Source organism: Arvicola amphibius, chromosome 3 (genome assembly GCF_903992535.2).
Source record: "Arvicola amphibius chromosome 3, mArvAmp1.2, whole genome shotgun sequence".
In the NCBI taxonomy this organism is placed as follows: Eukaryota; Metazoa; Chordata; class Mammalia; order Rodentia; family Cricetidae; genus Arvicola; species Arvicola amphibius.
The window spans coordinates 6,130,803-6,155,371 of record NC_052049.1 but is presented as its reverse complement, the minus strand read 5'-3'; the positions used below and the strand labels follow the sequence as shown (position 1 = coordinate 6,155,371).

General features: G+C 42.7%; 1 protein-coding gene across 1 annotated transcript in view; it reads left to right on the top strand.

Moving 5' to 3' along the window:
• The window catches only part of Sema5a (semaphorin 5A), a 332,682-nt gene that overhangs the window by 271,494 nt on the left and 36,619 nt on the right, over positions 1-24,569 (top strand). Inside the window, exon 15 of the mRNA XM_038324344.1 lies at positions 2,625-2,772. Coding sequence (XP_038180272.1) covers positions 2,625-2,772 — 148 coding nt within the window. The remainder of the gene's footprint in view (positions 1-2,624; positions 2,773-24,569) is intronic.

Genomic DNA, 24,569 nt, shown 5'->3' with positions numbered 1-24,569 from the left:
ATTTAAAACATCAGTGAGTCAGCTCGTAAATGGGCGATGTCTTCTTTTCTCTTCTTCTCCCTCTTGTGAGTTATATGTGTAGATTTTGAATTAAATGTGAAATGTTCTGAATTTTCTCATCTTCTCAAAACCTGTCCTCAAAATAAATAGCAGTTCCTTCCTGGAACTCTCCAAGCAGTAACATATACATGAATATTTACCTACTGTAGCTCCAGACTTCTGGAGAGACTTGCTACTTTTAACTTATTTTTATACAGCTGTCTTTCTCTCTTTCATGTGTATGTATGTCTGTCTTTATCTCTATCTCTGTCTCTGTGTCTCTCTGTGTGTCTCTTTATCTCTGTGCCTCTCTGTCTCTGTGTCTCCCTCAGTATCTCTTTCTCTCTCTCTTGTGTGTATGTCTCTGTCTCTCTCTCCCCTGTTTACATGACCCCTCCTTCTCCAGGTGAACACATAAGAGTACCCAGTGGCTTTGACCCAAAGAGCCCAGGCATCAGCAGTACATGATGCCATCTTCAGAGCAATAGCACATATTTTTCTATGGTAAAATTTGTCTAAAAAGACAAAGAGTGACAAATACACAGGCCATTGTTGACTGAATATGGCAACATTTGGAGACGCTAACCTGCTTCCAGGGGTAGTACTTGAGTATCTCGAGGCTCCTTCAGCCATGACATTGCCCACTGCCTCTCCCTGGAGCACTTGCTAGCTCTGGATTCCCTGATTATTCTGTGCATCACACAGTGACTTTATGATGTTTCCACCATGCCCAGTGCCATCCATTCACACACACACACACACACACACGTCTCTCCACCGCCATCCTATCTCACCTATAGTGTGTCTCAGTTTCTTGGCTGCATCCAGACTCCAGTGGTTAGTGTTTCTTACTTTGGCTCTTCCTACTTGTGACCTCCGCTAGATTCAGACTCCAGAATGAGCTAAGAAAGTTTCTCAAGTCTTGGGGCTTTTGCCAACAGTGGGATGAGTTGCCAGGCATGGACTTCCGTCTCACTCTGATAGTGCCATTTTCCTTGTAGAGTTCTATGAGACTTTCTTAGTTTTTTACGATTTGGCAAAGGCGGATCATCATTCTAGCATTCTCCTCTCAACATGGTTACCTTTCTGGCTCGATTCTCCTTTCTGCCTTTAATTAACATCCGAAACACTAGCTAGTACGCATTACACCTCATCCCCCACCATCTTCCAGCTTGGCCTTTGCTCCTCACACGCTGAACTCATTCTCAAAGTCTCCTGTCCTTTATCAGGTTCCCATTTGCTTGATGGAAGACAACTGGACCTTACCAGAGCATCTGCTGAGCGATTGCCCAATTCCCTTCGTGGTTTCTGGTCACCATTTCTCTTCTTTTCTACTTCAGAATGCATTTTAATTGGCATATCAAGTGCAGTCTAGGTGTGCAGTAAATGATAAAGGTATCACCGTGACTCATTAAGGCTGCCTTATGCAGCTGTGCACATTTGGAGAGTGTGTCTGATTTCTCTATTCATCTGAGACTCTGCGCAGCTATTCAGCAATCCCTCTGTGACTACCTGTGCAAAGCACTCTCCAGAATCCACTTGTTAACAAGGGTGACCTGAAGGGCACGGGCTTTGGGCCATAAGTCTGACTCTTTGTGGCCTATTTCTTAAGGAAGTTGGCCTTGAGAATGAGAAAGATCAGGGGGGAAAAGTCTCTTAGTTTGAGACTCCTGAGAGGCTAAGTTTAGATTCGGTAGATGGACAAATGAATGGAAATCATTCTGAAAATTACCCAGGTTGTCGTGGAATTTTGCTACATTTACGGTTAAATTCTTCCTCCGTATGTGCTAATACTTTAGAACACCAGTCTATTTTCCTCGTGTGCTTGTTTGTCCCCTTCACTTCACTCCGTTTCATAGACAGCTTTCAAGACTTCAGAAAACTTAAGTCATCACAGAGCCAGAGACGACTTGGCAACGTGAATGTATGTATAAAAGTGCAGAAATAGCTACTCTAAAATAATTCTAGCCTTTGTAAAAATAAAAATAGACTCACCAGATATCTGTGTTCTCTTAACGGGAAATCACTTCAAGTTGTTCTGAGAACCTGAAAGAAAAAAACCTAAAAACGTAAGCTGAGCAGCAAGTGTCACAGGCCCTCGGGCCAAACTCCTGCTTTAAGTCTTTGTCTTCAGAAGACGTCAACTTACTTGATTGAAAGATAAGAAACTCCACGTAAAGCTGTGCTGCCTTTGAATTCATAACCTACGTTTCCTTTTGATGTTTATGCCTAGCAGATAAATGTCCTACCTAGATATTTTCTGTTTACTCCTGTTTTGGGGTGTCTATTGAAGGGTTTTGTTCTGTCTTGTTTCTCCTTTACTTGGCTGCACAGGAAGTTCCATCCTGCCTTGTGAGTTCAGCATTCTCCTCGCTATCTGCCATGTATCCCATTGCCTGTGCACACTCAGCATGGCCAGCACCCCTCTGCCTCCTGTATGGTGCAAGCACTCCAGACACAGAGAAAGCCCCTCACACAGAGCATGCCCATCTGTCGACATCAGGCACAGGGATGGGAAGCGACATGTCTGGTGGCCTCCTGTAGCACTAAACAGTCTTCTTTTCCTCTGGGTTTCCTTCTCACAGATACTGCAATGAACATCTGCTCTGCCCACCGCATGTGTTCTGGACAGGCTGGGGACCTTGGGAGCGGTGCACGGCCCAGTGTGGGGGTGGCATTCAAGCCCGTCGTAGGACCTGTGAAAATGGGCCGGACTGTGCAGGATGTAATGTGGTAAGTCACCGCCTCACTCCCAATGCACAGTCCAGAGTTGAGGACCCAGATTCGAAACCTCCTGGATGTTCTACACAGGTTCAGATTCTCCCGGCACTCGAAATGCTCCACACTCCTGATAGACACTAGCACCAGGCAGTGTGTGCACACTAGGAACTATGTTCACACTTGATCCACTGACAGCACAGGATGTTTTTTACATTGGAAAGTCTGCAAACCTGCGTGTTGTATAGACATGAAACGAGGAAACATTTAATGCTCTTTTTTTTTTTTTTTTTTTTGTGGGGTTTTTTTGTTTGTTTGTTTTGGTGATATCACACACCAACTCCTTTTTAAATATCAAATCTGTTGCAGACACTATATGTTTTATAAACACCAAATGCTCCTTAATTACTAGATCTGTTTTGTTCTGGTCCCCAAGGCTCTGAAACTCTAGAGGGTGTGCAAGTGTTCATGTTAATGAGAATGTGGGGGCATGGGGGAAATTTAAAGTACTTGGATTAAGTATTTGCATCCGGAATAAACTGAAGGATCTTCCAATCCCAAACATAGAGCTGCGACAAAATCTTGCCCCTAGCAAACTGTCATCACCCCGCTTGTTCTGAGGGAAGGAGTGACTACCCTGTGCTGGGGTCCTAGGCACACAGAAAGAATGTGGATATGACACTGGCTGGTGACAGAGAAACCGGCACCATTGTCAAGGTGAACTGGTAACAGAACAGAAGAAGTAGAAGACCAGTTAATGCTTCTGTTTTTCTTCTGTCTTAGCAGCTCTTATTTCTTTTAACACTTTAAAATGTCAAATATAATTTCCTTGGCACGTGTTCTTTTCTAAAGGCCCATTGTTGTGTACCCTGTTTTTTCTGTTGGGGTAGCTGAGCACTGATTATGGCTGGTAGCTCGCCTTGTTTGCCTTCTCCATGCTGGCCACAGTCTGGATGTGATACGGAGGGAGTGTAGGGTGGAACAGCTCACCGTGGGAAGTGCTGACTTGACGTTCTCTTAGTGGCCTTTGCAGTCATGTTTTTGATACTTCCACCCCTTGTTTCCTGGAGCTAACCAATGTCTTTTATGCTCCTGTAAAGCTTGTTTTGTGAAATATATAACCAGAACAACTCCAGAGAGCCAATGGGACTTTGGGGACAGCAAGAAAGTTACGAGGCACTGTATCAGGTCTTATGCTAGACAAGCAGCCTTTCCTTGCTAGGATTTGCAAGTAGATTTCTTCCCGTTCACAGTGGTTAAGTTATTATAATGTTATTAACCAAGTGCATTAGTGATCCTGAGCTCACTTTAGACCATGAAAAACCTTCATATAGAATAAGTAATTTGGATGGATGGATACATACATACATACATACACACATACATATATACATACATACATACATTCTTACATACATAGAATTCATTGCAAGTGCTAAAATTTAAAATTGGTTATTATACATAATTGCAAATCTCTGAAGACTTAACGTATGTAATGTTTTGAAAACCTTCACTCTTTGCTGAACTAACTCAACTTTTCCTGTTGTCTCTTGTGTCGTTGGTGTGGACTCTGTCCTTGTATGTAACATCCTGTAGAAAACTATGAAAGACGTGCCCTTAGTTAACCAAATACCTGCATTCTAAACACTTTCAGACGGAAGAACTCAGAAACAGTGTAGAGCGCTCTTATTATTGTAAGTTGATGTCAATGATGACATTGACAGACAGATTAATCCTCAGAAAGGCCTGTGAAGGGAAGCCAAGCAGGAGCCTTGTGAAGGTTGCAGTAGTTGCATGGTGACAAGTTTGATTGCAAACGTAGATATTGCAGGTTCACCAAAATGTTAGCGATTGTATATTTTTATGGTGTAACATGACGATCATGGAAACATGGGCATATTTGAAGGACAGATTTCTGACACAAAGAGGAGACCTAGACCTCACTGTACACCTGAGTCACGCTCACTGGCCACTGTGTCTCTGTATCCTCAAGCATCAAGGCAGTGTCTGGACTGCTCCTATGACTCCAGCACCCCTACTATGGGCCCTAGGACACACGTTTCCAGCTGAATGGCTGAGTGTGTCCTTCAGTGTCCCTTCCTGGTGACTAAGCTCTTTGATGGACTCAGAATGTGATGTGCCTGGACAGTAGGACACTTACCGTTGGGGGGGGGGGGGCGCTGTTAGAACACAACTCCAGGCCAATGAATACCTGGGACTTCTGGGCTCTTCTCTGCCTGCCTGTGCCTCACAAGGCAAGTGAGAGAGCTAGGTGTCTGCCTGGAGTCCACACACCAGGACTCTGCTTCTGAATTTCCTGGATACGTGGCTGACTGCTGCTGCATGCACCTTTGCGTAGGCATGTCTGTTGAACCCCGGGGCTCTACCATCTGAGAAACATTGAGGCTTGGTTACATACAGTGCACTATGTTTTCATTTGTTCTGTCTAGTGCCAAAGCCAACATGGCCATCAATCAAACAGAAAGTAATGTCATCACCATATGGGCAGGAACAACTAGTCAGAAAAGAAATAAAATCATGTCCTTTAATAATATAACCACAGCAGAACACGTTTTATGACATTGTATTTTAAATTATCTCAATCTAATATGCAAACATACTTTGTTAGCCTAGAAATAGTAATCTGTGTTGACATTTCCCCCATATTTATCCTTATGTCCACCTGTTTCCATAGTAACTACTGGCCCCAAAATTGCTAGTTCAGAACTTGCAAAGTGCAGCCTACTGTACACTCCATTTTGCATTCTGTGATAGACACCATGACCAAAAGCACCCTGGGGAGGAGAAGACCATGCTTCCTCTCCCAGCTCCCAGGTCACACTCCATCACTGAAGGAAGCTGGGGACAGGACAGGAACTGAAGCAGAGACTATTGAAGAGTGTTGCTTTGCCACGCATCGCGCCCCCGTGTCTGCACTCTATGCGTGATTACCCAGTTCCCGAGTTTCGGGCAAGGGGCAGGAGGTTAAAATACACACACACACACACAGACAGAGAGACAGCGACACGGGTTATCCTTGAATTCCCCAAGAATGCCCCCTTTATTGTGTTCAGGGGCAGATTATATAGAGATAGCCACGCCCCAGCCAAACCCACCAGAAACCACTCTCCTGCCATCAGGAACTCCTGAAGGTCTCGTGCTCAGAGCAGTTGTAGGCACTCAGATCAGGGGATTACAAGAAATTCAGGATCTGGGGTCTCACTGCTCCCAACATTGCTTACTGACTTGCTTCCTCTGCCTGACTCAGCACCCTTACTACTTAGTCCATCTGCCCAGTGCCTGCACCACCCACAGTATCTGTGCCCTCCTTGTCAATTATCTCTGAGAAAAATGCCCCATAGACATGCCTGCAGGCCAGTCTGACCTAGGCAATTCTTCAACTGAGGTTTCCTGCTTCAAGGTGACTCTAGATTTGTGTCAAGTTGACAGTTAAAGGTAACTATGACACTATATAATATCAAATAAACATTTGAATTAAATGGACCCTATATACATTGATTCACAGTCCACACAGAGATACTTCTCTCTAAGCAGCTCCTGTGTGCCATACATTGAACTGAGGGAAAATAACGTGCACACTTTATGTTTCCTGTATTAGCAGAGGCAGTTTTCATTAATAACTCTTCCTGAAGATGGGCAAGCTCAACCTGATGAAAGTTAACGACCCTGCCCAATCACAAGATGCCAGTAGATCAGTAGATAACTAGACTAGATCTAATGTTCTGACATACATGAAATACAAAGATTTCATTTACATACTATATTTGGGGGCACCTGGCTTTTCTTTGTTTCTATTTATTATGAACCATATCCTAAAATAAAGAAAAAGGAAATTTTTTCTTCTTTTTTGGTTTGTGTTTATGTTTTGATCTGTCATTCATAAGTACCCTTGATTTTTAAAATTTTTTTCTTTATTTTGAGAATTTTATACATGTGTACAATGAAATATATATACCCCTTATCTATCCTTTCCAGTTCTTCTCATATTCCCCAACATACCTCATTTTTCAAAATTATGTCCTTTTTATTTTTTTTAAAGAACCCACTAAATCCAGTCATTGTTGCCCTCATGGGTATGGTGTGGGGCCATCCACTGGAGTCAGGGCAAACTCCCACTGACTGCATCCTCAAAAATGAATGGTTCTCCCTTCTCAGCACCTGCCCACTTCCAATAACACATGCCTTAGGAGCTCTTGAGTTTTAGTAATAATAGTGGCCTGCCTCTCTCTTCCTGTGATGGTAACATTGTAAGGAGATTACCATGAGAATAAAAATGAAAAGGAAAGGAATTTATATCAAAAATATTAATCTGATGGTCTGGTTAAAGGCTAAAACACAGGAAAGAAAGATTATACCAAGTGTCAAAAGCTGTATTGTGTGAGTATGGTCGCTTCTTAAGCTAATGCAACCCAAATCCCCTCAAAGAGCAGTAGATGCTTTATGGGGAAGAAATAAAGGTAGCCTCACATACAGCAAAAATAATTCAAAGAATAAAATAGACTGAGTGCTGCCTGTATTGTATTTCTTGCTGAAATACCATACAAAAGATGAAGCCATGGACCAGAAGCTATGATCTAAAATATTAACAGGGAACAAAGGACGTATTTGTGTCCTAGAGATGGTGAGCACACACATGTGTTCTCATCCAGGGACGGCACTGGGAATAAATTTAGAAGCTAGCGAAACTGGCAAATGGAACTTAGGTGGGGTTTAATGGACAAAATAATGACAGGATTGCATATCCCTTGTTTTTGTGTTAGTACATTTGCAAAATAGCAGATTTGCACAATACGCTACATATATTCCCTATTTCCCAAATGAGAAAAATCAAGAACCATAGAAAACCAGTTAATTCCCTGACGCCCCGTGGATGGGAGAGAAAGACCCTGTTCAGCCTTTGTTCCCTGGTCCTGAGTAGTCCCTGTGTATGCTGGTCCTTCCCGGGCAAACAACACTGAGGTTTGGGATGGGGGTGTTAGCTCCGAGTCCACACACACCCAGTTCAGGAAAAAGGGCCTAAATAGACACTCTCTGTTTGCCTTGACCTCTACTTTGTATTTATTTCTAGAGTGTCCATAGACTTTCCCTCGGCCAGAAATGTACAAATCAGCTCAGTTTTAAAGGGCCTCATGCTCGGAGCAGAAATTATTTTAGATGTTTGTGATATTCATTATGTTTGAAGTCTGAGTTGCACAGTGTCTCCTGTTAACCTGCTTCATCTTTCTGTGTTTGGTCACAAGTTTGGTTCACAACCAGGCCACCTGCTGTGTCTCTTTCTTTGCTCATGTGTTTTTAAAAATTTAAGATAATTATGCTGTGTATAAGTTGGCAATATTCTGTAGGACAGTAGCGCTCATCTTTGTAATTTTATTTTTAAAAATATTGTATCCCAACTTCTGACACGATTAACATTTTGCTGCGTATAAGTAATCTAGTAGTATGACTTCAGTATTTTATAGTATAGTTCATCAAATATTTTTCTAGAATTCTTTGGTATAGTTTGTTAGACTCTGACACAATTTTGACAGCCGGGACAATGATATCTGTTGTTGAATTCCTTACCTTTTCCAGATCACATAGCAACATTAGAGTGTTACGCAGACAAGTCAATACCCATATTAAGAAAAATATCTTTCTACTTCATAAGGTGGTGAAATGGTTGGCAGAACCTCTTTAAATTTTAGGACAAAAATATCACAAGATGCAACATTTTCCCTGCGACATTATTTTTCTTCAAATATGACAGTGGCAATTCCATGTCACAAAGGCAGGAAGGACCTGGGAGACTGGAGTTTATACACTTGAACAGAATTTGAAAATTGCCTGATTGGTTCCTTTTAGTGAGTTCAGTAATATAATTTGGCTCTTAAATACCCTGACATTGTCTGTGTAATGAAGACGCCATCCCCTAGCTCATGATGCAACCAAGCCATAGAACCCTTAAGAGGTTGAGCTTATTGGAGAAGGTTAGGCTATTGGGATACTGGGGCCTCCCTCTCTTCTCCCCCCCTCCACTTCTTCTCCATGACGTGAAGTTTGCTCCTCTTTCCTACTGTGATATACTACATCACCTCAGAACCCAGACTGACCGGCTAACAAGGGTCTGGAATCTCTGAAACTATGAGTCAGCCCGATCTCTTTTTCTGAGTCAGTTGATTACCCCAGGAAATAACAGAAAGAGAGCCCAATTAAGTGTCCTTTGTGTAAAGTTTGGTGCTTCCTCATCTTGAACAGTGGTTGCCAGGGCAACCTTGGTCCTGCCTTGGATGGAAAGAGAAGCCCTGCAAGGAGGTTCATGGCAAGTGTTCTACACTCTTGTTTGCTTGGATCCCCTTGCAGATTTGACCCTAGGTTGCAAGCACTGGCTTCTAGCACCACTTTACATTATATGCCTGGGTAACTTGGTGGTAACACTTTGAAACTAGATCAACTTCTGGGTCTTTATTTGCTGCCCAAGAAACCCACTCACGTGAATCCTCTTGCCTATGCTGTTCTCAGGGGCTGTGTTGGCTGTGTCTGGAGGCCTTTCTTTAAGGGGCTCAAAGACCTTTCTTGTTTAGTTACAACAATTTTTGTCTATGATTTATGACAGTATTGTTTTGTAAACCTACAAAGGTGATTTTTTCCTAAATAAAGTTTGATACCTACAATCAACTAGTTAATTCTAATTCTATTAAAACGAAAATATTATAGATTAAAATATTATTCTATTATGTCATCATAATTGCCACTGGACTTTGCTTAATGAAATTGCAAGGGAAGTTATTATCTATCTCAATGCCTCAGATGTGGAATTCATGTTAAAATACCTATCTTAATAGAACTTGAAGCTTGGCACCAAAAGTGAAAGGTGGCTTGAGTCCTGCTGTGGGTCCAAGCTCAAGACCAGGTACTTACTCTGACACCCATGTGTTTCTCCTCTGCCCGGGCGAGACCCCATCTGACATCTTAAAAGTCATTGAAATGAGTAAAGGACTTGGGTTTCCTGTTCAATCCCAATATACAGAAATCAGCTTCAGCCATTTGAGTATGATCAGCCCCAAATTTGATGAGGCGAGCAATGTTAAAACTGAAAAACCATTAATCATCCAGTGGCTTCCGTGTATCTGCATAACTTGGGTTCTTAGGGAAAGCATCCATGTCTGGAACCACTGGATGCTGACTTCCCCGTGCTCCTCTCAAGCTTCTTGTATGCATGAGGCAGGTTGTGCACTGTGTGATGGCGAGGAGGAACAGTACATGTCACGGAAATTAGCAGAACGCTGAAGATGGAGAAGGTACCTTTGGTGCCACTCCAGTCCTGCTCTGGGTGCTTGAAATCTTAATGACTTAATCTTCAAAACCTCAGAGACACCTTGGCCCCACCCTTTACTTCAGATCCTGTTGTGGTTCACGGCTACTGAGGGGCACCGAGCATCACATCTTAGCTTGCGCTTTGTGTAAAATAGAATAGACCAGACGAGGTCGTAGAGCAGAAAGATTATTTGAGAGATAACATTACAGCGGTGAGGAAAGAAAACAGCGAGAGAGGACTCAGGAAGTAAAAGCCACTTTTGGTGCCTGTTACTGAGGTCGCTGATGTGGACAACAAGGACCTGATTGCCTTTTGCAACAGAGAAGCCAGACAGTGCCTCTCCAAAGCTCATGGTCTTCATGGAACTCTTGGATGAAGGATGCCACCAGGCTGCATCCCATAGTCTCTGGGGATAGTCTGTAGAGAAGACCCAACAAGAAGAGCCACCCGTACCCTAGTGTGTGTGAGTAGATTTGAAACACCTACTGCCTTTCCAAAGCAGGGAAGAGAGATGGTTTACCTCAAGTTACTTGCCACATCTGACTTCATTAAAAGAAATTCAAGCTTTGCTGGGACAAACCAATGGGAAGAGTTTCTGAAGTTATTGTTCAATGGTTGCAATTAAAACCTGCTGGGCCCTCCTGCCCCGCAGTGTCCCATAGGCCCCTGGGGGACTCCCACCCATCAGATAGTTGTGAGTACTTGCTATTAGACTCTATCATTTAATTTCCCACCAAACACTCTTAGGCATCATGCTGACTCGCTCCATCCTTTGGAACCTTTTCTCTCCTTGGCTGCATGAGAAACAAAAGCTGCTTAGAATTTCCAGATAAGATTACTGTGGTTCTTAGAAAGAGACACAGGAGGCCAGGCTCCTTTCTTCTGCAGTTAGTTAGTATCAGGAAGTGGAACCGCAGCCGCTGCCCACTCACTGGTGTCCTGAGGGGTCAGGAGCAAAGCCAGGAGGCGGAAGAGCCGGCTCGAAGCAGACTCTCTTCCTAGAAGACAGCCTTGCTTTGTACAGGAAGAAGTTTGATGTGTGAGATCAAAAGCATTTCATGGCTTCAGTTAGTTTGAATCCGATTCATTTTAACCGCGATCTCCTTTTCTTTCCCTGTGAAGAAGCCTGCCCTCCTAATGTCATTTAATAACTGACAAGACAAATTACGTGCTTCCTTAGCAACTGCTACAAGCGAATGAGCTGGTGCAAGGGTTGCCATGCGATGCATTCTTTGGAAGGCTGAGCAGACGACCTTGACCTTCACGGTGAAACCAGATGATGAGCTGCTTCGTCGTGCTGTTGGTAAAGGGCGTTTACTTACACTTGCAAATTTTCTTCTCAAGAGAAATGATTGATGTCCCTCCCAGAAATGGAAAATTGCATCTTCATAAGCTTGGGAATGTAAAAGTTGCTTTCTTTTGTTAGGAAATAGCTCAACGAAAAGCTGAAACATATGAAAGATTGTCAAAATGAAACCAGCACATGTTGTTAGAAGAGGCTTGTGAGTTTTGTAACAGTTAATGTCGGTACACAAAACTGAGCAGCGGGCGGAGGGCCACATGAGAATGAATTGTCTCGAGTCTGGCATTCCAAGTTTGGCAATCAAGTTTAAGAATGATGCATAATACAGATGGAGAGAAAAGGGAAAATGATGGATTACAGGAATTAATCCATCACAACTCTGCCTGTAGGACTTATAAATAATCATCTACGATTTCAGAAATTGCTGTTGGTACTGAGATCTGGAGAATTTCACACACACACACACAAAATGTTTTATTTATACAGAAATCTCTGCTGCCCAGATTTCATTCTGTAAAGTAAAATGCTAGGTTTTCAGTTTCTGTCTACAATGATTCAAATGCTGTGGTGGCAAAACTAATTAAAAATAGTTTTCACGAAGAAAATGATTTCCTGTGTGTAAGTGATATAAACCATACACACATGCAAGTGCACACTCACACATGTGAGTGTGTGCATACACACACACACACACACACACACACTTCTTTTTTGGAGTTCACCAATGAATTATGTGATTGAGATCTTTAATAGTTAATATTAAAGTACCTAAACTTCAGTTGCAGAAGCGTGGCAACAGTGTTTCTTCACGTTTGTACACTATTTTAGGTCTAATGCATATATAATATCTACAGAGTGAGTAGATTCTTATAAAGGCATAATAAGTACAATGTTCAGCTAGAGGAAATTCATAGTATTTTAATATAACATTCTTTTTATTACTTCATGCATATATGGAATGAATTTTGATTGTTTCCCACATTTCTTCCCTTTCTTCTACTAGTTATCCCTTTCATGTCACACACACACACACACACACACACACACACACACATCAGTAAGTGAAATTTGTGGTGCCCATATATGCATGGGTATGAGTCATCCACTAGAACAAGATTGACCAAAGAAAATTGTCTGTCTGTCATAACAGCCATCACCTCTCAATGACTTTTTTTTTTTTTTTTGGTTTTTTTTCGAGACAGGGTTTCTCTGTAGCTTTGGAGCCTGTCCTGGAACTAGCTCTTGTAGACCAGGCTGGTCTCGAACTCACAGAGATCCGCCTGCCTCTGCCTCCTGAGTGCTGGGATTAAAGGCGTGCGCCACCACCGCCCGGCTTCTCTCAATGACTTTTTAAGAATGGCTGGGATCTCACAAATATTTTATATGAGCAGCTGAAGAGTTTTTGCTCTATGTTTGAGCACTCTGAAGAAGCTATCCTGAGCACCTTCAAATCATCTTACTTCCCAGCTGTGCCCCCCATCCTTCACTTAACCCCTGCTGACATCATGCTGGCTGTAGACGATCCGTGTAGAGCATTTGCTGGGCCTTTTAGTCCATTCGGGGTCTCCTGTCCACGTTGAGGGCTTGCTTTCTCATCCCATCTGTTTCCGGTCTTCCTGGGTATTTGCTAATTAAATTAAAGACTGCATCTGCAGCACTTCTGCTCTTGTTTCTAGGAAGACAGTCATTCATCTATCACAAGTAGACCTCCAGCTAATAGACCTGGTCCCTTCATGAGGACAGTTCAGGAGGACAGGAAGTCCCACTTATAATACAGAGGATGCTTCTTGAACTCCACAGACTACATCTGTAAATATTTTAGTACATCCTGTTGCTCTGCACACTGGGGACATGATGCCAGTCTGAAATTTCATACATTATGGCAGCCTAGTCTGGGTGGTCCCATCGGAGACGTGAATGCTGACTCTGCTCAACCAATGTCTAGAAAAGGGAAAGGCAAGGAAAGTTGTGACCCCTTTAGGTTCCAAGCTGTAGGGGCCAACATAGCCCCTCATGGACACATTCCTACGACCAAACATGATCCCTCTGGTGAGAACTTCATCACCCCGTGCCACTGGGCTGCTTGCATTATGATTGCATTGGGTTTTCTCTCTGAGAGCCCTGTGTGTCTCACTGTCCTAGACGTTGTGTGTCTGAACTTTATACTCCTCGCCTACATCTGAGCATTGTGTCCTCCCATATTCTCTATCGTTCACATGACAAATATTAAGCTGTTTGCCCAGAAAAAGGTGACATTAAAACCACTGTGAATGAGAGAGAAATGGCCTCTCATGATCTGTAACTAAAGTGGACCAGAGGACATTGGGGTCTTCATGGGAGTTTGTATGAATGCTGCTGTTTAACACCGGTTTCAACTGGCAAAGATGAGGTCATACTGGACAATAGCTCCCATAGATGCAGATGGACCCAAAGGATGTTAAAATAAGTCTGATCACATTGTAGATGGGTCTTGGTTTGGCTCCTGGCAGACCACTCTTCTGTTGGAGAAATAACTTCAATGTTTAATTACATTCACAATGCTTTAATATGTATTTTGCATAATGTTTTCAACTTTGTTTTTATTCTATTCCCGTGCCTCTTGTGCTATTATTTAACATGGATAATTTCAGTTGTTAAAAGTAATTCACATACGTAATAATTTTCAAAGCAACTTATAATTAACTAAAGAAGGAAGCAACAGATGTTGGAGCATGAAAAAAATGCTTTAAAACTTTGAATATTTTTCACAGATGCCATTGTTTCTTCTTTCTCAATGCTTCGCTGTAAGAATCCTGAGGCATTCTAACAGCGCACACACTGTAATGTGAACACACACATGCTTCCACACTCTGTAATGTGAACACACACACACACACACACACACACGCTTCCACACACTGTAATGTGAACACACACACACACACACACACACACATGCTTCCACATTCTATAATGTGAACACACACACATGCTTCCATACACTGTAATGTGAACACACACACACATGTTTCCACACACTGTAATGTGAACACACACACACATGCTTCCACACACTGTAATGTGAACACACACACATGCTTCCACACACTGTAATGTGAACACACACACACAGGCCTAGCAACAACTGCTCTACTTAGATTGCCCCATTAATATTTTTGAGTTGGAACACCCAGTTAACATTTAGAAGCAATTAAGCTTTGTCAGTTAAAATCCGAGTGATTAATTGATCTGCCCTGTGGTCCAGTGGTGTGTCATGATTCCCGACTCTCTGAGGTCAGGTATCTCCTTATTTCACTTCACACCACCCTATTTCTAGACCTTGCTGGCAAGGTTTCATTATGTTCTGCTTTGAAAGAAACAACCACCACAAAGACCTTTGAGGTGGAGCTGGCTCCCCCCCATGTCACGTTCTTGCATGGTTATGTAAGCCACGCCGTGTGAGATAGAAGCGTCCACACGTGGTGACTTGGCATCTTACTTCTGTTATGATGGAAGACATGTTTCGCATGTGCTCTAAGCTGTGCTAACCCCAGTAACTGCTCCATTTGAGACTACCAGAAAACAGTCCATGAAAGAAGGAACTCTGTTGTCATCTTGTGGGAGAAAGAAATGGCTGTAGCCATAAGGAAGGAAATTCTGGAATCTTCCCAAAATTTTATGGCACCTCTGAAACCAGAAGCACCAGGGCTTCCCCAAGTTAACAGAGTGAGGGCCAAAGGCAGCGGAGCAGCAACGAAGAAAATCCGGACGTCAAGCAGTGCCCTCTCACATTTGCAGGCAATTCCTTCAGAGGCCTTACCTAATGCATTCCTTTCTCTTATCTTTTTGCAACTGCTAATAGCTTTTAGTGATAAAGCCTTGACATCTGAAATGGAAAAAGAAGAAAAGAAGTCTGTCTGCTACACGTTCCTTCTTTGAAAATTAAATTATCTACTCCTTGGGGTGACCTCCGCTACGACTGTTCACTTCTAAATAGCTCTTCATGAGGACGAAAAGAAAATTCCCCAGGATGACTTTGCACCTGTCGGTGGCCCCATGCCATGTGTAATATCCAGATCACCCTCCTTGTGTGTAGTCACCAGGTGGTTCCTTATATTGACTTTGTAAAAAAAAAAAAATGGCGCTGGGTGAGTGAGGCAGGTGGGTAAGGAAGGCTTCTAACATTGAGAAGCCTCCTTTCCCGTTTAGGAGAACAGATTACAAATCAAACAGATGGGGAAAAGTGATGTCACGTGCCGTGGAACAATTAAGAGAGATCTCGTGAGACCTGGAAGGGATGGGTCTCCTGTGGCTGAAGAGTCAAGGCCCCTGGGTGTGGACACACACACACACACACACACACACACATGCTGTCCATACTGTGATGTAGGCCATGAGCTATTAGCATCACACATTCTGAGATGCACACAGGAATGGTCTGTGTTCAACTTTGGAGACTAATTCACGACATTCATGGAAATCCTAAGCAGTCCTCTGGTCTGTCCACTCCGAGGCTGCTCTTGTAGTTCCGGAGCGTCTGACATTTCCCTGCTTAGTGTTTACACAGTATCGATTCTTTCACGTTTTCAGCATATGCAAGCTACAGCATACTTTTCCTTAGTAGTGACAAAATTATGTTGGATTTAAAAGAACCTACCAAATTGAGTGTGTGTGTGCGTGCATGTACATGTAGCCATGTGTATTTCCAGTGTTTGCACACACATATGGATGTGAACTTTCAGTGTGTGCACATTGGTGTGGACAGTATGCACTTTATCTCTGCCATTCTTTCAAATTCACTTACAACTTAGATCTCTGCTACCTACGAAGAGACTTTGAAAACTGACAAACCCATTTAAGGCAAACACCCCTCTAAAATGTCTCGTATACACTGCAATTTAGTCCCATTCCAAAGAGAACCATCCCAGAACACTGATATTAGCTTTCTTGGTGTCTGAGAATGTTAAAATTGGTTTTAATAGTAGACGGTTTTGTCTGTGACTTTCCAAGATTGTCTCAGGCTTCCAGAGGCAAGCCTTACATAGACATCGGTAACACAGAGTGTCCTGGGAAAACCTACTTAGTCCTTCCTAGTGCTACACTCCAGTGTCTGAGCCCTTCCTTGTAAACAAACTTTAAACACACCAGCCTTAAGACGTGTGTGGAGTATCACGTCTGTACTTGTCCATACACCACTACCCAACCAGCCCTACATGGCCCCCTAAAAGAGCAAATCCTAGCCTGTGTTTGAGCTGCAGCTTGGAGGATGGCTAGGTAGACTCTGACCTGAAGGTGTCGTCTCTAAGGGAACTGGAAGAGTACCAGGGACTTGGGGAAAGGGACACCTGCTAAGAACATGGCAGAACAGTGTAGATCAGAGCTGTCGGGTAAGGCTGGAAGGACCAGGTTAGTACCTTCATGTTGTGTGTGCATGAATGAATTCCCTCGGACACAGGTCCTCACTGCTGCATTTACAGCGGCTGAGACTGTTTACTACGGGGCTCCCTGGGATCTTTCATGCAGTGGGTTGCTCAGGCATTTGGTGCCACTCGAGACGCTGGTGCTGGAAGCCAGCGGTCCCATCACTGCTATTGCACACGGAGTCTTTTAGGGTAATCTGCCTCTACAGTCAGGGTCCTCCGAGGACCTCCCTGGTTTGCAGATAGGAATTTTCATCAGGGTTTCCATGGTTTGCTAATCTTGCTGAAAACAAATAAATTTAAAAAAAAAATAAACAAAAGCAATTTCACAAATAAGGGCTTAAAATGGAAATACAAATGCTACCCAACTGAGATTGCTTTCGAGATCTGTAATCCTCACTATCTAATTCTATCAAGCAGATGCAATTCCACTCAAGGGCCCTGGGGACTTAGGGGCTTTTTTCAGTCCTCACAGCTCTCCTGGTCTACAATGGGCCTTGTCTACCATTCTCCAGGCTTAGTTCACAGATTGGACAGGGGTACTGGGTGAGGAAAAGCCCATTTCAACCCTAGACATCTGTAAATTTGTAAAATTCTGCCAGTCGCCTGATACTTTCTCTTTCCAGATTTGGGGGTTTTGTTTGTTTTTGTTGTTTTTGTTTTGGTTGGAGGTTGGTTGATTTTTTTGTCTTCTCTGTGTGCATGCGCACGTGTGTGTGTGTGGGGGGGTGAACTTAAAACTTGACTTAAGCAGATGTTGTTGCTGTTGACTGATGTTGAGGGGGAGCCCTCTGAGAAAGTGGGTCAGTCAGGATGCCTGTGCTTACTGCACTTCCTTCTTTGTTTGCTTTCCTTTGGAGGAAAGCTGAGTTAACTCTTCAGGTGTAAGTACTTAGGGAAAGGAGAGAGGTGGGGAGGGGCTCCCTACATGAGCATTTATAACATGATGGGTATACAGCAGGGGTATCCCAGCCTGCTTCTTCATATGACAGGCATTTGCTTGTCAATTCTAAATCAGAGCCAAGTGCCTCTGACTGTTTCCAGGTCGGTCCACTGGAGAAAGTAGAGGTGGAGGGGGTAGAAGAGGGCTGGACTAGTGTGTTCTTCACCACTGCAGTCTTAGAGGTCCAGATGCAGGTACCATGTCTCCATGGCTCCTTTAACTCCCATACATAGCCTCTTCCTATGCCTAGCATGAGGTAACTGCACAGTGGGTAGCTTGTTAGGTGTCACATGACAAGGTGACGTCATTCCAATTATGATCCAAATGTCCCTTATTTGGGACCAGTAGAGTAAATCCATCGTCTTTCCAGAGTATCCGAGCAGCCTTTGTCTTTGTAAGGAGGCATGCAGGGAGGAGTTGTTGCAACGTTTTAAATTGATTGTGTGTTGTGGCCTCGTTTACACTGTTGGGGTCTTTGTTTGGGCACCTTTGGACTATGGTTAATGCATTAGATGTTAAAAAGCTAGTGCTACTGATTAACATAGCTAGCCGCAGGAGCCTGAGCAGAATGTTGTTTGAAAGCAAGGCTTTTGTAACAAGTGTGGGTTTGACCAGGGGTTGAGTGATGGGGATTAAGTAGGGAATTAGGGGACATGACTGAACACACTGAATCTGCAGGGTCGTGTGTACTAAAGCACATCTCTTACGCCAAGTGTCCCAACGCCACAGGCCTCAGTCTTGGCCACAGTCAGAATGTTCTAGAACAGAAGTTAAATGCCCCTTCCTCTGAATACAGACAGCCCAACACAATTCTCATGGCTCTGTACCTCACACATCTCCACCCATCTCCACTTTTATGCAGCGCACAGACCACAGATACCTTTCTTGTGCAAAACAAATTTGCCTGGTTTACATACATGTATGTACACAGAATATGATCACATTTCACTTATATTCATATTCACAATGTATTTGTGGATGACCAAAATGGACAACTAGATGCTATTGTTAAGACTATATCTTCCAGTAATAACACTAAGAGGAAACACACTAGGGTAACTTAAATCCATGCAGAGGGATCATTGGATAAAATTCAACACTTGTTCACAAGAAGCTACAGAGAAGTAGCTTCTCCTACCTCGTGAAGGATGCTTAGGAAAAGTTGACAGGAATAGAAGCCTTTCAATTAAAGCGAAGGAGGAGATGAAGATTCCTGCCGGCGCTGCCAATGTTTACTGCTAATACTGGATGGCACAGTCAACTCTGTCCAGCAAGGCAAAGGAAAATGTGTAAGAATGCGGCAGTTGGGAACAGCGCATTCAAGAGGCTACCTGTATCTCCAAAGCTGGAGACTACTAGGTAATGGCCGTTCATTAGATGCCCTGTTTCACTCTGTACTGTAGTCTCTGGCGAATGGGCACATGCTGAACCTCAACAGGTCACAGTTTGCAAGGGGTTTTAAAATGGACGGCATTTTGATTATTCCCATTTGACCCCTGCAAGCTTTACCTTTGTTTCTTTTGACTGTTTGAAGACTTATTCAGTGCACCCCAAGCTGATGGGTACCACTGTGACATTATCATAAGTCTCTCATTGAGCTGGGGTTTGTCTTCTGGTACCTGGACCACATTAGTGTCACGTTTGACTGAGGAAGGGAGGGCTGTGAGGCCGACGTTTGCCAAGTATGTGCTGATAAATAGCAAGTTTGCAATGCTTGGCTAGAACTAGAGGAATGAGAAACAGACTGTCGCTATTTGAATCTCCAGCTCTATGAAAGAGATGCCCATGCACACGATCAACGAGCATTGTTTCTTTCCAATGGTCTACACAGTGGTACATGCAGAAGTAATCTCTTCAAGGAAGTGTAAACACGGACTGGATTACAGAGAAGATGACAGCCTTTGCAGAGAGAGATGCGGAGGCCTGAAGTTGCAGCATTTCCTATAGCTCTTGATGGTAGTACCAGTGTGCAGCACACTGCGCCCCCGTCTGCACTCAATGCGCTACAATACAGTTCGCGAGCTTCGGGCAAGGGACAGGAGGTTGAAATACACAAACACACACAGACAGACAGATACACAGACATCTAATCACTGGTACAAAGCCCTTTATTTCATAGCACCTGGAGGCTTAAATGCCCAGAAGTCAAGTGGGCCAACAGGTGAGAACCCCATCCTCTGATCCTCAAGGCACAGCTTTTAGTAACTCCAATCAGAAGGCTCTAGCAGGGAAGAGCAGCTGAAGGCCAGGACTCCAATTGGTCCCAACACCAGGGAGCGCACTGGACAAGAGGACAGGAAAGACTGGGACACAGTTGAGCAGACGCTTTGAAATATCTTGTGTTATACTTCACTGATAATGTGAAGCCACAGAGATGTATAAATACTGACACCGAAGCCTGCCATACACTGAGCCAATGCATGCATTATGCATCTCTCTCTCTGTCTCTCTCTCTCTCTTTGTCTCCCTTCCCCCCCCCTCTCTCTCTCTCTCTCTCTCTCTCTGTGTGTGTGTGTGTGTGTGTGTGTGTGTGTATGTGTGTGTATGCTTTTAGACTTTCCACTGCTAGTATCCCTGCAGGTGCTCATAGGTTTTCTTTCCCACTGAACAAACCTAACATGTCTCTCTGCTAACATTTATAATGTTGCAGTTGGACATGGATTAAAACGTTTTGTTCTGCATCTCTAGTCCTGAGAAACGTTCTAAGATAACGAAACAGTCTAGTGCAGGACAGCAAGGAACTGCTTGTATCTCTAGTCACACTAGACAAGAAGGGTTTTTTAAAAAAAATAGACATGAATATTTGTGAGAAACATTAAGAAAATTTAGAGGCACTTAGACCATATTTTGGGACGGCATATTTTTTTTCTTCACCACCCTGTGGAAATTTTGTCTGAATGGACAGCATTGAAACAAACAAACCAAAACGGTTCAGTACAGTTGCTTAAATTTCACAGTGTTTTTCTAGAAGAGAGAATAGATCAAAATGTTATCCATAATCAGAACACTATGAATTTCAATGGAACCTTTTCCATAGACCTAAAGGATGACTTAAAAGTAAAGCATACACCTACCTTTTTAAAAACACATTCTAGAACAGGAGAGTTCTACCCATATTACCAGATGTAAATAATATTACATGAGTAATCTATCAGCTTTACAGACTTTATGCATTAATATATGAAACTGTGTATGTGTTTGAGAAACACAGTGTGTGTGTGTGTGTGTGTGTGTGTGTGTGTAGAACAAAGAAAAGAAAGTCTTATACAGCTGAAAAATCAGAACATATTTACTGTAAGCGTTATGACAGTTATCTGTGACTAAAATATGGATTTGGAAGGAATTTCCTTAATTATTTAACCACTACTTTATATGTTAAAAATGCAGGATAGAAAGATTTCCAAGTCATACTTAAATATAAAAATCCATCGTGTAGAATAGCATCTAAACATTAATTTGAACAATTATCCTACAGGAAATGTCAGTATCAATAAGCTGCTCTATATCATCACATATGCAAAGGATTTTAACGTCTGGAAATGCTTAGTGTATAAATTTGAGCAAAGCATCCTGAGCATCTTAAGTAGCATGCTTCCTCCGTGGGAAAGCAGCTGCATCAAAGATGGCAGCTGGCATCAGTTCAGTGAAGAAAGCAGGTGATTGCAGGGATCTTGTTGACTCATACAACAGGGCAAAGACTCAGGAGCCCTCACGTCTGCCTATCTGACTTTCCTTCTGAATATTGCATCAATAGAATTAAGCATCTATTTCCTAGTATGGTGGTTTGAATGCAAAGTGTTCTCTATAGGCTCTTGTATTTGAACCTTGGCCCTAGGTGGTAGTGCCTTTTGGGTCGTCGAACTTCTCAGAGACAAAACTTTGCTGGAGAAAGCATTACCAAGGTCTAGCTTTAAGGTTTTGCAGCCCTGCCCCACTTCCTCTTCTCTGTCTCTCTGCTTCCTGTGTAGGGGTGACTTGTGACCTCTCTGTTTCCCTCAATGCCCACTGGACTCTGGCTCGCATGCCTTTCCTGCCATGGAGGACTTTGTCTCCTCTAGAACTTCAAGCTCAGATTAAACCCATTGCACCTCTAAGTTACTTTGGGTCACAGTATTCTGTCACAGCAGCAGAGAGGTAACTAATACAGTAAAGTACCACACAGGTGGGCATAGAGAGAGGACCACGGAGGGTGGCAGAAATGCTGCGGGACAAATGAAAACGAATGAAATTCAAAACAGATGCAAAGAATCTGCTGCAGCAAAAAAACAAAGTAACACCACTTGGATACCAAACTCCAAAGGTGTTTGCATCTCTGAAATGAAATGGCACAGTGTCTGCGAATAACTTGTGCATATCTTCCTATATGCTTGAAAGTCTCTAGGTTGATTACAGTACCTCATCCATTGTAAATGCTCCATAAACACTCGCACCTTGTTGTCTGAGGATTAATGACAAGAACAAAGGCTGCACGTTGTGTGTTACGACGAGTGTTAATTTTAAAATCCATTCAGTCTGCAGAGTGGAACCTGTGGCTCTGAAAGAACAGCTGGAAAGAATAAGCTCAACCCCAACATAGCCACAAAGTCCTAAGGTAGAGAGAAAGGACTGCACATCTTAGAAACAACCCCATCAAAAATGCTCAGGTTGTTCAGTTGTGATGTTGTCCCTTCCTGTAGGCAGACTACTTGATATCAAGAGAAAAATCTCTTGCTGGCAGGCCATAGTTTTCTCTCATCTCACAGAGGACAGCCAAGGCATGACGTGGAGAGGGAGCCCGTGCAGGACCGTGGCCTTGGAATTAACCATGGCTCTCTGTGGTGACTGTGTAATCAGGATGGGCTGCTCTCACAGTCCAGTGTTCTCATTTGGATCCCCGCGTGGTCATTCCCCACAGCCTGGATTTTATAGAAATCAGATCCCTAATGCTTTTGTCCTTATGGGATAAAATTAATAATTTTCTTCAACTCTTTTGACAACTTACTACTTCAATTAGAGAAACCTGTTTTCTGAGATGGAGACTTACAAGTTTCTCAAGATGCCAAAGATGAGGTTTTTCCATTAGTATTTTTTTTTTGTTAGCATCAATCATGACAATGTTTAGGCAGAACTAATGCTCAAGGCAAATAAAATATTGACTGTAGCCCACCTCAGCTGTTGGGATTGAGGAAAAATGTATCACCTTAACATGAAAACAGGGCTGCCTGCTAGGTACAGAATCCTTGGAGAAGTACCGCACGGGATTCTCTGGAGTTTTCATTACTACAATATTAAATGCTTCTTCCATCTTGATTAGCATGTGTACAATCACACTCACACATGTTCCCAGAACATTTATATATACAAATTGTATATATTATATGTACATATATTATATATACTATTTTATATATTATACATGCATATATCATCTAAACATAGTATATATAACGTTTTATATATATATAAAACAACAATGAAACACAATACATAAAACTTTCTTTTTATTTATTCTTTGTGTCTTTCACATCATGCATCTCAATCCTATTCATTTCCCCAACCCTTTGTATCAGTCATCTGCCCACGCAACAACCCCCCCAAAATAAAATAGAATAAAGTTTAATAGAAAATAACGAAAAGAAAAAATCAGTCTCATCATGGAAGCTGTAGTGGGACACAGCGAGTCACGCAGTAAATCCTTTAGTCCATACATCTTTATTTGCAAATGTTCATTGCAAAGAGCCATCAGGCTGGTCCAAGGCTTCTGGCTTCTGCTACACTCTCAGTGCTGGGCCCTCACTGGGAATCTTCTTGGATATCCTGTTGTTGCTCTGGATAGTGAAATCATTGCTGCTTTGGGTCTGCAGGACCAGCCCCTTATGTGCTCCAGCAGATCACAGATGGGGTGAGTGGTGGGGTGGACCAACTCATAACCCTGATTCTATACCTGGGTAGTTGGTCAGCCAGCCAGCTCTCCCTTGTCCTCACCACCAGGGAGAGTTCTTCAGCATTGCCCTAACCCTAACCCTAACCTAAACCCTATCCCCTTGCAGCAATGAGCAAAGGAAGGGGTGGGGCCAGTTCTCCTGCTCTCAGGGAGAACTTTACTGCTTTGCCCAGGCAAGGAACAGGGGCCACTCTCCCGAGTGTCTTCATCGTTTCCCAGAAATGATGAAAGAGAGATGTATGATGGAGCAATTCCTGGAAAGCATGGGCTTTTATTTTCCTGAGTGTTGTTACAGAAAGTACCATTTGGGCAATATTACTTGGGCTTTTAGTTTGAAAAATATAAAAGTTTAAGGCTATATATTTAGATCATTATCTGTAAGTCCTGACAGGAAACATTGCCAAGGCAATAGAATTCTAATTTATTAATGTCATTTATAAAAATGAAGTCATTTAAATATTCTTATTTAAAAAGAACATAATTTCCCATTGTAAAACTTCCAAAAGAACAAGAATAAACACAATTCCATGGGATTTTTAAATGGAGAAATACGTTGATTTTAAAGTATGTTCTCAGTGTCCCAAATAATTTAATCTAGCATAGAGCATCAAACAAAAGCTCTAAATGTCTCCCAACAGTGAAATGAGATACAACAAGGACTTGACCTTAGCTGTGTATACCCAAGATGCCTCATTCATGATGTGAAGCTTTCAGATTAAATAAATATTCCTACTGCTCTCTCTCTTAGCATGGGAAATCTTATTTGAATTATGAGCCTGTAAGAAGACAGCTTTATGTAAACCCAGATGAGAGTCAATTTAGAAGACAATCAATTTCTACCCCATGATCCCATCACAGAGAGAGTGCAATGATTCTCAGAGAACCGTAGGTGAAACTTAAATTGAAGCTTGCTTTCCCAGCTAGATAAA